This window comes from Cicer arietinum, chromosome 7, assembly GCF_000331145.2.
Source record: "Cicer arietinum cultivar CDC Frontier isolate Library 1 chromosome 7, Cicar.CDCFrontier_v2.0, whole genome shotgun sequence".
Classification (NCBI taxonomy): domain Eukaryota; kingdom Viridiplantae; phylum Streptophyta; class Magnoliopsida; order Fabales; family Fabaceae; genus Cicer; species Cicer arietinum.
Genome location: NC_021166.2, coordinates 56,839,082 through 56,852,419, shown reverse-complemented (window position 1 = coordinate 56,852,419; position 13,338 = coordinate 56,839,082). Strand labels below are relative to the sequence as shown.

Below are 13,338 nucleotides of genomic sequence, written 5' to 3'. Positions count from 1 at the left end.
TAACTTAAGTGAGAGTATTGTAGAATGACACACATATTATATTAAAATGAGTTAGAATCATTAATCTTATTTTGATATAAAATAAAAACTAATTCTAATTAATATTTGTCATTAAAGAATGCAACAAATATACATTTTAGAAGTAGTAGCAGCAGCAATTAGTTATTTATTATCACGCCAAAAAGTAGTTGATACATAAAATCAAAATCAATTTAGAGCTCTAAATCAAGTGATGTCTCCCATAAATAAAAAATAAAAATCAAGTGATGTTTACACTTTCCTGTCCTATGAATTATTATAATATTAGAGATAATTTCTCCAAAATATAGTAGTGGAGATTGGTTATATAGCACTTAATGAAAATTTTAAAGAAATATTACATGGTCAGTAGGCAATATGTTAGCCAGAATTGGAATTTTTCCACCAACAATGTTAATCAAACCAAATCAATCAGTTTCATAAATAAATTAAAAATTAAAAACCAATCAATCAATTGGAAGAGCTCTTTGGCCTTTGATGTGAGGGCATGATACAGTTATTGCCATGAATTTTCTCAATTGGCATAAGGAAATACTGAAATCTGAATCATTGAATAAAAATGAAATGAAATCTAAAATATAAGAAAAAAATGTCCAACGTTGAGATTGAAGAGATTGAAAGCACGTGAGAGACAATAAATTGAGAGAATCGATTCCCCCTTGATAACCACACATATAGTTGGGGACTTGGGGGCAAACTTGTTTTAGATGCTAGTAAAAAGATTCAATCAAAATGTGTTGGACTTAAAAGTAAAAAGATTACTTTTTTTTGTATAAATTTAAAATTAACTTTAAGTCTTATATTAAAAAAAACAAATCAATCTTTCAACTAGTAAATCAAGTTGAAGTACTCAGGTCCCATATTTATATGAATATATGTAGGATTCACATATCAAATTTTCAATGCACAAAGACAATGATTCAGCAAATCATTTCACATTTAGATAACAACGAATCATTTTTACCTTTTACAGGTCAGTTTATCACATAATTTTTTATTATTTACAAACAACTTTGATTTGGGGAACCATTTACAATTACCTGTCCCCGACCAACATCAATATGAAAAGCATCCAGGGATGAGTATAAGTATGACCATCAGTAGTTCTTTGTCTTAACCGTCCGGATTACAAGAGAAAGAGACCCTAATAATCCAGATTTTGACCAAAAATGACCACCATTTCGGTTCCTCGCTGCAGCACAACACAAAATCTGCTGTTCCTGTGTGACTTAGTTCCGCGATCAATGGGACGAAAAACACCCAATGACATGTAGTATGGTCCAAACATATATAAATCTAATGCTGACTATGCCTTTGACTATAACATTACTTCTTGTGTTCTATGATCCTCAGAAGATTCTTCCTCAAGTTCTTTAATTAGCCTTTCAATCTGTTTTCTATATATTGGCATGAAGTGATCACTGATCATGGTCTGTGAAAGTCTGAGTTTACTATATAGAGACCTGGAAGTTAGGAAAATCCCAATCTTAGTCTCATCTGGTTGGCTATCGTCCGAACTTGTAGAGCTTGGGCTGCCATCACTTTCAAACTCAGTAGAATCAGAGTGGAGTGTAACAATGTGCATTATCTTTCCTGGAGGGAAAAATCTGTGAACTTCTTTCATTTCGGGTACAGAGCTGTTACGAGTTTGCCCTACTACCTCGGTTATGGCTGCTTCCTCTTCTTCCCTTATCTCCTTGACGACATCCTCCTCCTCCCCTTCAGGTCTGTCGTACAGCTCATGCTCCAGTTGGTGCCACAACTCCACTTCACTCATTTGATCCTCATATCTTTCATGGTCCATCATGTTCTCACTGAGATGGAAATCATCATCCCCCTCAGCATCTGCACGACTTTCATTGACACATTCAATTTCAGATGACCACTCGTCTACAGATGAAGATACAGGAAGGTTCATGCTCTTGGCATTTATGCCCTTCTTGGGGGAACAAAGAAGCGGATCAGAACTTTCTGCATTATCAGAGGCTGAAGATGTAGGGGTACCTCCTTCTTCTTTGGAGTTTGAATGGGCACCTGTGACTCGGCGACGAGGTCCCATGCATGACCAAGACGAGAGGTTAAGGTTTGGCCGTGTCCATGCTGCCCGAGCCATACTCTTTGCCCTTTTCATCACAACCTGCAGTTTTTCAAAAGTCAGACGAAGAAAACTGTATTTGGTTATCAAATAAATGTGTAGTAGTAACACTTTTTGTACAACCAAATTAAACACTTCAACCCCCAACCTCAGAAGAGAGAAAATATAATACTATAAGTCAATAACAATTCTTTCATGTCTATTATCAAATGCATAAAAAAGGTACTTTTTGACAACTGGATTGCAAAACCAATATATTTTGTTCACAACACATAAAAGAACTTAAAAGGAGAACAATTTTTTTCCAAAGAATGAATAGTTAGTACCATGTCCTACTTTTGGAGACGAGGTTGTTGTGAGAAAACTTGTTGCACAAAAGGGAAAGGAATTGATCTTATATAACAGAAGGAAGAGTACCTGGGTACCATTAGAAACTGGCTGCAACATAGCACCAGCACCGGCAACTTTTGCTCTAGCACTGGCAATAGATGGGAGGCGAGAACCAAGTGCTGAGGCAGAACGATAGACAGTACTGAGTATTCTTGTTTGCTCAATTTGATTCCTCAAGTCATTTATCCAGGCTGATGCTGTCACCTGAAAATTGAATAATTAATTTTAACCCATATGATGCAGAGTAGTGATACAACTAGACCAAAATATGAGATAAAGAGTGATGTTCTCTTTTCTCTACTCAGGTCGAGAGAAAACGCAAATTTCGAGAAGACAGATTCATTTTTTAAAATATTATGATACATTTATCTCTCACTCATCTAGTGCAAGGTTTAATTGATTTTTCTCATTTCATCAAGGATGAAAAAGACATCACTTGAATCAATTATTTTCTTTCTTTAAAATTTTCCATTCAACCAAACAAGAAAAGAGAAGATTATACTAGTCTTCCCTTCCAATTTCTTCATTTTCTCTTCTTTTAATTTCCTTGCTATATCTATTTTTTCTCTCTCATTTTCTTTCCACATCCAACAAAGCATAAGACTACTTTATAAATTATGCCACCACTCCCCTAAACAAAAAACCTCACTCATGAATCATGCTCCTAGTTAATAGAAACCAGCATTTTCCAGGCTGACAAAAATGATCGAACATTGGCCAATAAACCAATATTACAAAAACATTTTCCAATACAAAATGCATGCTTTATTTAAAACTTAAGAATAACAACCTCAGAACGCAAGTCATCTACAGATGCAGCAGAAAATGTAGGAACCAAATCAGCTCCATTTATGATAGAAGTAATAAAACCATTGCCTGACTCTGCCAACTCCCACGTCATACAAGCGGCTGCATGATTAAGAAGATGTCATTTTCAAGAGAATCACTGTGTAAACAACTATTAGTCAAAAAGTGGTATAGGATAATACAAGAAAATAAAGCTTCTGCAGTAACAAACTGACCTGGAGCAAATGTAACACATGTAGCCACAGACAGTTCCTTTTGCTCTCTTAGTACATATGTTAGAATTGCGGCTGTGCCTCCACCCAAAGAGTGTCCTACAATCTACATAAAACACCTTCAAAAGGTAAGGCATAAATTCGGAGAAATATTGCAGTAACTATTTGTAGCTTAAGATTCTATATAGATTGCCAAAAGCCAAAAAAAACATAAATTAAATAGCCAAACAGCATATTTACAAAGTACAAACTGAATTATTTCAAAAACTAAGAAAACAACTTTTGTTGTCAAATTCTTGAATCACCTATTCTCTTATAGGACTAACAAAAATAGGGAAGAAAACCAAGATGACTACAATGTATAATGGCCTATTATACATGCTTGATCACAATATTAAAATAGAAAATGTTATCATCGAGATTCGTGGCATAATAGGAAAAGTTGTGAAAAGAAACATTTTACCTTGACTTCATAGTCTGGGTAGTGGCCAAGTGCTTCAAGGAGACAAGGAGTTGCAAGCTTTGCAATCCAACGTGCAGCAGCAACCATTCCACAATGCGCATAACCTAAAACCAAATCACTAACACCCCCTTGATGAACTACAGTGTGATGAAATGGTACCACGCTTCCTGTAACAGCTGTTAGAGTATCCTTGATACTATGTGTGCCACGAATCAACAACAAAAAACACCTCATCTCGTGATCAGCTATGATTGTAAAAGCTGGTTTGAGAATCTGCATGACAAATGAACAGACAAGTTTATACATATTTTGCTTTTATAAAACGAAATACAGCTATTGATACAGCAGAAAGTATTATTTACATCTAACTAATTTCAGCCATGGCCTCCACCTCCCCACCCCCTAAAAAACACAAGAAAGGAAAGAAAAGCCCTTAATAGCCCCAATTACCCCCTATAATCCATAATTCTCTGTTCAACAAAACATTGTGTTCCATCCTTCCTTAAAAGAAACCGTATGTAAATAATTATCAATTATCAATTCCGTAGTCAGCAAGGGATACATTTGTTTTTCCAAAAAATTCAAATGAGACTTACTCCTGCTTTTGGTTCCCGAAGAAGAACATTCTCATCAGTGTAGCCAACTTCTTCTAGAAATGAGGGAAAGGGCTTTTTTGAAAAATGCCAACACAAAGTCAGCAAGTTTAAAAGATACTTTAGTTCAGCAGTAATCTCAGATCCTTTCAGCTGTACACTATCCTTACCACCAAATACACTGTCAACATGATAGTTCCCCTGCAAAAGTATAATCCAGACAATGTTGTGATATCGAGAAAGCTTAAAAAAGAAAACAAAAACTCAAATAAAATCGTCAAATATTTGTAAGGATACATTTGGATAGAACATATGTAATAGCATTGTTCTCCTGATGTTGGATTATTTCGTCAAAGACTATAAGGTTTGTATTGAGAAGGTAACTGGTAAGCACTTAATTAACCTTCCAACCACTCATTTATCAAAAATGTTACTTACACCTAATTTTTTCCCCCATAATTCACAATTTCACACTTCACATAGCTTTGGTCAATACCCTCCATTTCTTGTCATCTCTCTCCCTTATATTCATCAATGCCAGTGATGTTCAGCTTTTATGTAAATTATGTGAGGTTACAACTATAAATTTATAATATCTACTTAACAATAGCTCTACCCGAAAAACATGAACTGTCTTTTGTAATTCAATATCCTACTTAGTACTTAAGTTTCTTTTGTAATTCAATATCCTACTTAGTACTTAAGTTTCTTTTGTAATTCAATATCCTACTTAGTACTAAAGTTTTATATATCCTATACTTCAAAAGTTATTTAGGTTATTAGTTGCAAACAAAAATCTCCGCAGTTTCTCATGCCTTTTCAGTTGCTTAAAGCCAGGGCAACAACAAAGAACCAAAATTCCCATTTGTCATTACCTGCCTCTTGAGAAGAAAGCTGATACCAAATGCTAAATCCCCAATGGGCCATTTGCCAAGTGTCTCTGAATACGTGAACCTAAGAGTTTCTGACAACGTTGAAATTGTCTCCAACCATGTAGCAGGGGCTTGGATTAACCTATGAGTCACACGCACATCAGTTGGTGTATCACTACCACTTTCTTCACCATCTTCATTGACTGTATTTTGAGACTGTATTTTCCTATTCAATGTGTAGTACAAAAGAGCAGCTGCACCTGCTGCAGTAGCCATGGTTGCAGTTGCCATGATTATCCTCTCACTGTAACAAAAAAATCCCAGAAACACAACAACAAAAAAACTGTTAGGAAAAAATAAAATTCACAATAGAAATGAGAAAAAAAGTGAACAAATTGCCAATATAATCCAATCCAACTTTAAATTTCCAATTATATTCAATTTTAGATCAAAATCAAACGAAACGCACCAAAATGTTTTCTTTCTTTTCACCCTTTTAAGGTATCAAACAACGATTGAGCTCAAATTACAATAATGAGAAGAAGAAAATGACAAAGGAGAAAGATAATTCATAAAAATAAAAATGGATGTAAAGTTTCGAGCTTTTTCTCGCTAGTGGATTAAAATTCGATAAATTTAGCTATGAATTGAAGTGAAGCTATGAAGAGAGAATCAGTCGATGAATCAATTAAGAAAAAAAAAACAGTTATTGAATCAATTGAGGTAAAAAAAATTGGAGGAACCTGAAGAACATGAAGAAACATCGAAACCCAAAACCCTAAAATGTCCCAAATTAGGGGTAAAAAAAACGACAGATAAATGTAATAGAGAAATGAAGGAACCTGATCAATAACGTGATTATGCTGGAGGAAGTTCGAAGTGGCAAAAATTAGCCTTAGCTAAAACGGAACCAGAGATTATTCCAAAGCATTTGTTTGTTTTTTATTTTTTCTGTTACAAAATAAATATCATTATAGTTATCATAATTATATAATAATAAAGTTTTTCCGTCAAAAAAATAATAATAAAACTTTGTTCAAGTCAAACGAAAAACAATAAAAGCTTTACTCGATAAAGAAAAACAATTAATGCTTTGTAAAGTTTTCTCTCAGCTTCGCCTAAAGACGCATTTAATTTTTATATACACATTTTTGTATAAATATGAATTTTGAATTTCTATAAAATTTTATATATTTAATTATTAATATATTATCTCAATAATAAATTAATAAAATTTATCAATTATATTAAATTATTAAATATAGTAATTCATCGTATAATTACTTCTTAAGTCAACAACTATATATAAAGTAAGATACATTCGATATTATATAATTACTTTTATTTTATCAATTCACACTTAATTAAAATTATGGACAGTTTAGTCTGAAATTTTTTTTATTCAATACAAGGACATTTTAAACATTGTGGGAATCTTGTTTTAATTTTAAAAATTAGATCTTTAAATAAAATAAAAGAGTATAATTTTAATAATTAAAAAAAATGAATATAATAAATTTTAGTCTTTATAAAATTTCAAAATTGTATTTGTCTTTATAAAAAAAATTCTCAACTTTTTAGTCTCTAAACAAAATTTATTTACTTTTTAGTCTCTAAACAAAATTTATTTACTTTTTAGTCTCTAAATTGAAAAGTTTTTTTAAAAAAATAATATTTCTAGTATAATAAAATTAAAATAGAAACTAAAAGTAAATAAAAAAATTAAAAACTAAACTTAAAAGATTGTAATTTTGCACGGAGAAAAATATATTTAACCAAAAAGATTCATACTTATTTTATTATATTATAAAAAAACTCGGAACTCTCACCATTCGAAAGTCTTTTACTATTTTGACTTTGATCTAATATATTAATTATTAATCAATGTATCATTTACTTACTCTTTGTTATTTAATGTATTTTTTGTTTGACCATACTAATTATTCATCAATGTATTCTTTTTTTATTCTTTAGTATCAAATGTATTCTTTATTTCTCCACATATTAACTAATAACTAATGTATATCATTTTATTATTTACCAACCAAAAAATATTCTGAATCTTTTTATTTACTAACAAAAAATATAAGAAAACTGTATCAACATAGAAAAATCGAATAAGTGAAACATAAAACAAATAAGGAGATAGACTACTAATTTCATTAGATACAAAAAAAAATTGATCTACCATTTTTTTCTAAACAATCCATTACATCAAAAGAAAAAAAAAACATAAAATAAAATAATTTAAAGGAATTAGACATTTTGTTCAATGGATCTGATTCTAAAAAGACAAATACATTAAAAAAATTATCCAGAGAATAGAAACATATTCTGAAGAAAAAAATATATCTTCAAACGTCTATGATTTTATTGTTGCATATATAAGAGATGCATCAAAGAAAAAGATTTGAGTGTGATATCCAAATGATGAAGCAAATTGGTTTATAATATAGCTTTTGTAATGAAAGTTACAAATCTGGTGCTAAACTCCATGGATGATGAATCAGAGTATTGATAATTACAAAAAGTAAATTTAATGTGTAAAACAAAATAAACTTTTAAAGTCAAAACTCTTGGTGTTTTACTATCAAAAAATAAATCTTAGTTGATCATAATTTTGGATGTTTGTGGAAAACTCTCCCAACAAGTCTTACACTAATACAAAAGTATCTCGGAGCCTCCAACTGTATGTTATTGTGTTTCCTCGCATTTCTCCTACTAGATTGATTGTGACATTATTCGCTCAAGTAACACTATATGTGACGTCCTATTAAATGTAAGGGTTATCTCCAAATAACAAAGACAGAGCAAATAAACATACATATATAGTTGTTATAGCAAAAATATAAATAAATCATATACTTTATTTAACAATTAAAATCACAAAGCACCAAAGATACAAATCAATCAAAATGTACAAATCCTATTTGTTAGACTATATGTCAATGCATAATTCTGAAATATCATCATCCTATAGAGAAAAGAGTCCTATCATTGGACAATGTCCCACCGTTGGACGAATGGTCTTTAGGGTTTCATGTTCACTACTCCATTGTTGAGTATTTTTCTAAATCACGTTGCCTTTTCAAGGAACTGTCGTCACGTCCTCGCAACTAGGTCTAGGCTACCAATGCATGCATAAATGTCATCACATTAGTTAGTAACAAAATAGATCACTCAATTAGAGCGTCCAAAAACACATAGTTTTCTCCTAAACCAACCTAGTTTAGACACAAAGTCATTATCTTGAATAATCACCCGTTACCAATAAAAATATGCAAATTCTTTAATCTCATAATATCATTCATAAACATGTAATTCATATAATTCATATTTTAAAGATAACGCACAAACAAACCCAATACATAATTGAAGTAGCAATGTCGATCACAAGAAAAGGAAGTTTGAATTATGACCCTTTTAAAATTTTGATTCATGTGCTAAATTTAAATTAACTCAATGTCAATATTGGTTGAAATAGAATTTTCATAATGTTCTGGATATGTTAGAAATAAATAAAACAAATTATTTTATAATGAAGTGTGATTTGTGTGTGCAAATAATTAAAGACAAAGGATATAAAGATCACACACAAAAAATATATTGGTTCAACCAACTCGGGCTAGTCCAGTCCTCACAACCGTGAGATTTTCACTATGTGCTTCAGAACCAAGAATGTTCTCATTCACACATTTTCACTTGATCACGCCTTGATCAATTACAATTTTCACCTTTCAACCTAGAAAAGGATTTCTACAATCACATTTCAGTCTTGAAAGGATTTTTACAAACACATTCAATCTAACATAAAAGATAGACTTGATTTACAAATGATGTGTATGATAAAAAAAAAATTGGGATCTTGAAACTTCTCAACACTTGTTTGAGATAAATAAAAGACAAACTCTGTAAATAATGATCCAAAGATATAGTGAAGAGAGTTGGAGTTTGCTTGAAGAGTTTTTGACTTATTATTACTTGAATAAGTGTTGGTAGATTTGTAAATTGAACTCTTGCCTTTATCATCCAATTGATCTTCAATTTATAGATGATAAAAGGCTTTGACTATTCAGTTTAAATTGAATATAGTAATTGGACACACTTCCTGAGTGTTACATATAGTTTAAAGCAATTAAACATATGTTTATATTGTCGTCCAGAACGTTCTTGAGAATTGAAGAACGTTCTAACTTTTGGGTTTGATGGAAAACATGAATGAGCGAGTGAATGAGCTATGAAATGTCAGTTGGTATTATTTTTAATCATAATTAAACAGAACTTTTTGCAGAATATTTTAAGTACAATGTACTTGTGTCCTTGCTCACAACTCGTCAATTTAGAGATCAATCTTGAGGATATTTTTCTCTTTTGGGAATTCAGCTTGAGTTCCGGGCTTCACCATTGAATTGATCAGTCTTGATACTCTTTAATATGTGGTTTTGATTGTGGAAGATTATTTGTTTTAGTTCTATCTTTAAAAGAGAATAACCAGAATGTTTTTTTGTAAAACCAAAATATTCTTCGTTTCTTTTTGGTATGAGTGTTAAATTTTGGCAGCTGTTGTGTGTCATGTTTTTTCTGCTTTGTACGCGTGTTACTTTTTGCAGAGATGCAATGTTGATATTTATGTCCTTGATGTACTTTTAATCATAAATCTAGAGATTGATCTTGTTGTTTGTTCTTGATGTTTTGCTTTGCCTTTGTTGATCCTCTTTGAACGAATTTGTTCAAAACGATCTTGTGTAGATTATTAAATTATTCTGTAATGAATACTACTAATATATGTACAACTTCTGACAGTTTTTGTGTGCCAAACTTTTCTGTTCTTTACGTGTGTTAGTGATTCAATGACTTTATCATTTATGTTCAGGCTGTACTTACTTATCTTAGCCATCAATCTAGAGATCGATCTTGCTATTTGTTCTTGATACTTTGATATGCTTTTTGTTGATCGAATCTATCCAAAGCAATCTTATTGTCTAATTATGTTCTTTCGTTTTGAAGACTGGTTTATTTGTAATGAAGATTGATATATTTTCGCAATCTAGAATGATTTTGATTAATGAAATCTCTGTCCATAATGTTCTTGGACTGAATGCTATGAAAACCAGAATGATCTTCGTTTTCTTATTTAATAACCAGAACAATCTTGTTTTCTCCTATTTCTGTTTTTAATAAACTAGAATGATTTTCGTTTTTCCAGAATGATCTTGTCATCAATTTTTATGCACTTTGATGAAGTGAATGACTTCTTTCTTATTCGCTTGTGCAATTCATATTTCTTAAATAAAATTCAAGTGTAATCATTAGTAGATCATCATTCATAAAACTTAATCATTTATGTCATAATGTTTGTTGTCATTCAAATATATATCAAAAAGATTTTTTCTTCAACAATAATATCACAATACATTTATATCACATATAATTCAAATAGGAATGCGAGTGGAGTGATACCATTACTGTTGTGAGTTTCATTATTAAGGTTCCTATGCAGCGGTCTTTGCTCCAAAAATGTTACACATTCACAAATTAATTTACTACTCACTTAGTGTTAAAACGCATCTATCTCTAAGACTTCTTTAGTTCATTTCAAAAAATTTAACAATAAAATTTAACGACACTTCAACACAAGATCCATTTTAATTATTACAAAACAAATCAACCCAACATTCACACAATTGTCTCATAAAAATCATAACTTTAACCTTCTAAAAGAAATAACTATAACAACTTTCTACACATTTATTATTTATGAAAAAAATATTATTTTTAACATCAGTAAGGTTTCTAAATTTTTTTTCAACATTCAAACTATCACAACATAAAATTTTAACAAATAAAAATTAAGTTTGTAGCGATTTCTATTGATTAAAACACGATATAGTCTTTGTAACGACTTCTACTGAATGAAAATCATTTTTGACATAGGTAAATCTTTTCTCTAATTAAAATAGATTTCTATATCAATATCATAAGAAAATAAAGAATACTTCTAAGAAAATAAATTGCATATCACAATTTTGCTTCTTAAAATTATTCATCATCGTAAAACCATTTACTAAAAATCAGTTTTTGATCAACAACAACAGTAACAACTTTATCATAAAAGTCAATATTTTAATTTACAAACATAAATTTTGTATCAAAAATCATTGTTTCAAAAGCAAAGATTTTATCAAATTGAAGCAAAGATTTTCTATATTTTTTTCTATCACAATCGCCTCAGTTTTCATTCCTTTTCTTCACTTAAGTCTTTTTTTTTTCCTTCTTGTTAACCTAACCTAGTAACCAACTAAAAATTTATATGATTTTTTTTACTAACTAACATTTGGCGGTTGGCTAATCTAAAATATCTTTATTATTTTTGTTTTATGAAAATAGTTAAATCATATCATTATAATAAATATTATTATAAATATTTTTTTCAAATATTTAGCAAAATATTCAGTCAAATTAAATAAATCATATCATACACATATATACTTTTCAAAAATAATAATTCAATAAAAAATATAATTATAACAACTATATTATAAATTATTGAAAAAATAAATAAAAATTTATTTCTCACATTACTAATAATAAAGAAAAATGTGGTTTTTACATATGAGCTCTAAGGTGTTTTATGGTGGAACTCCTATATCAAGTGCATGGTTTTAAAAAATTAAAAAGTAAGAAGGAAGTAATTGATTAGAGGTAGAGATTGATAGCGATGGTGTGAGCATTGGAGATCACATGACGGTGGAGCGCAACCACACACAAAAAAAAAAAGAAAGGCATATATGATTTATATTAAAAGAAGAGCACGACTTATCTATTTTCCTTTGTTAGAAATGAAAACAAAGATTGAAAATAAATTGTGTGTAACTTATGTGATGTGGATAGTTGAAAAGAAATCATTTCATTTTTATAAAATAAATAAATAAAATATTGACCTATATACAAAACCCAAAGATATATCACTATATCAATTTCATCGATGATTCATTATTTTATAGACCTATATATAAATTTTAAAGATTTTTTTTGCTCTATATACTAAATAAATATTTATCACTGATAAATATAATAAAATACAAAATAAATATATATTTTTTATGTATAAAAAACACACGACTCATATTTATTAATAATAAATATATAAAAAAATATCAAAAAGTATTTATCATTAATACATAAAAATTGCATGAGACATTTTTTTTTTCAATAATAAATATTAAAAAATACATGATAAATACTTATCATTGATAAAATATAAAATAATATGGAATAAATATTTGTCACTAATAAATACTAAAAAACTACACAGAATAAATATTTATCATTGATAAATATAAAATAATACAAGATAAATATTTGTCACTAATATCCAAAAAATATGAGATAAATACATAAAAAAATACATAACAAATATTTATCACTAATAAATATAACAAAAACATATAACAAATGATACATATTTAATTTTCTTTTTATATCTTTTAAATAAAACTGATAATAATTATAATATATTTTAATTATTTATTATTAAAATTTTACGTGAAATAAATATTTATTATTAGAAAATTATTTAAAACTAGTGTCTTTTTATTATCGTCTAAAAAATCAAAACAATTATAATATATTTAATACAAAAAACTATACACAAGATGCTTCTTCGCACCGTTAGGTTAATGGCTTTAATTTTATAGTAATATATGTTTAATACCTTGAAAAGACACGTGGGACCTAGAGAGAAACGATAAGAGATGAAAAACTTCTCTTGGGGGCAATGCAATGGTTGTTACATGACAAGACAAGACAATGTGGTGAGTTTGATTTGTTATAAAATTAGATATCCAATTGTTTTATATTTAATTTT

General features: G+C 29.4%; 1 protein-coding gene across 2 annotated transcripts; it reads right to left on the bottom strand.

Annotated features, from left to right (window-relative positions):
• Positions 1-958: 958 nt before the first annotated feature.
• Positions 959-6,466, bottom strand: LOC101498678 (uncharacterized). Of its 2 annotated transcripts, none has more exons than XM_004510455.4 (8): positions 6,314-6,466; positions 5,475-5,775; positions 4,603-4,800; positions 4,007-4,279; positions 3,547-3,649; positions 3,315-3,433; positions 2,552-2,728; positions 959-2,176 (listed from the first exon to the last, which is right to left on the bottom strand). In XM_004510455.4, the coding sequence occupies exons 2-8, from the start codon at positions 5,760-5,762 to the stop codon at positions 1,358-1,360; spliced, it is 1,977 nt and encodes a 658-aa protein (XP_004510512.1). In that variant the 5' UTR covers positions 5,763-5,775; positions 6,314-6,466; the 3' UTR covers positions 959-1,357. The 2 variants fall into 2 exon arrangements, with proteins under 2 accessions (XP_004510512.1, XP_004510511.1); XM_004510454.4 differs by having other exon boundaries at positions 6,215-6,319.
• Positions 6,467-13,338: the final 6,872 nt, after the last annotated feature.

Coding starts and splice junctions, on each gene's coding strand:
- LOC101498678 (XM_004510454.4), bottom strand. Junction 3,650..4,006: donor ACCCAGACTATGAAGTCAAG/GTAAAATGTTTC, acceptor TGTTTTATGTAG/ATTGTAGGACACTCTTTGGG. Junction 2,177..2,551: donor CAGTTTCTAATGGTACCCAG/GTACTCTTCCTT, acceptor GAAAAACTGCAG/GTTGTGATGAAAAGGGCAAA.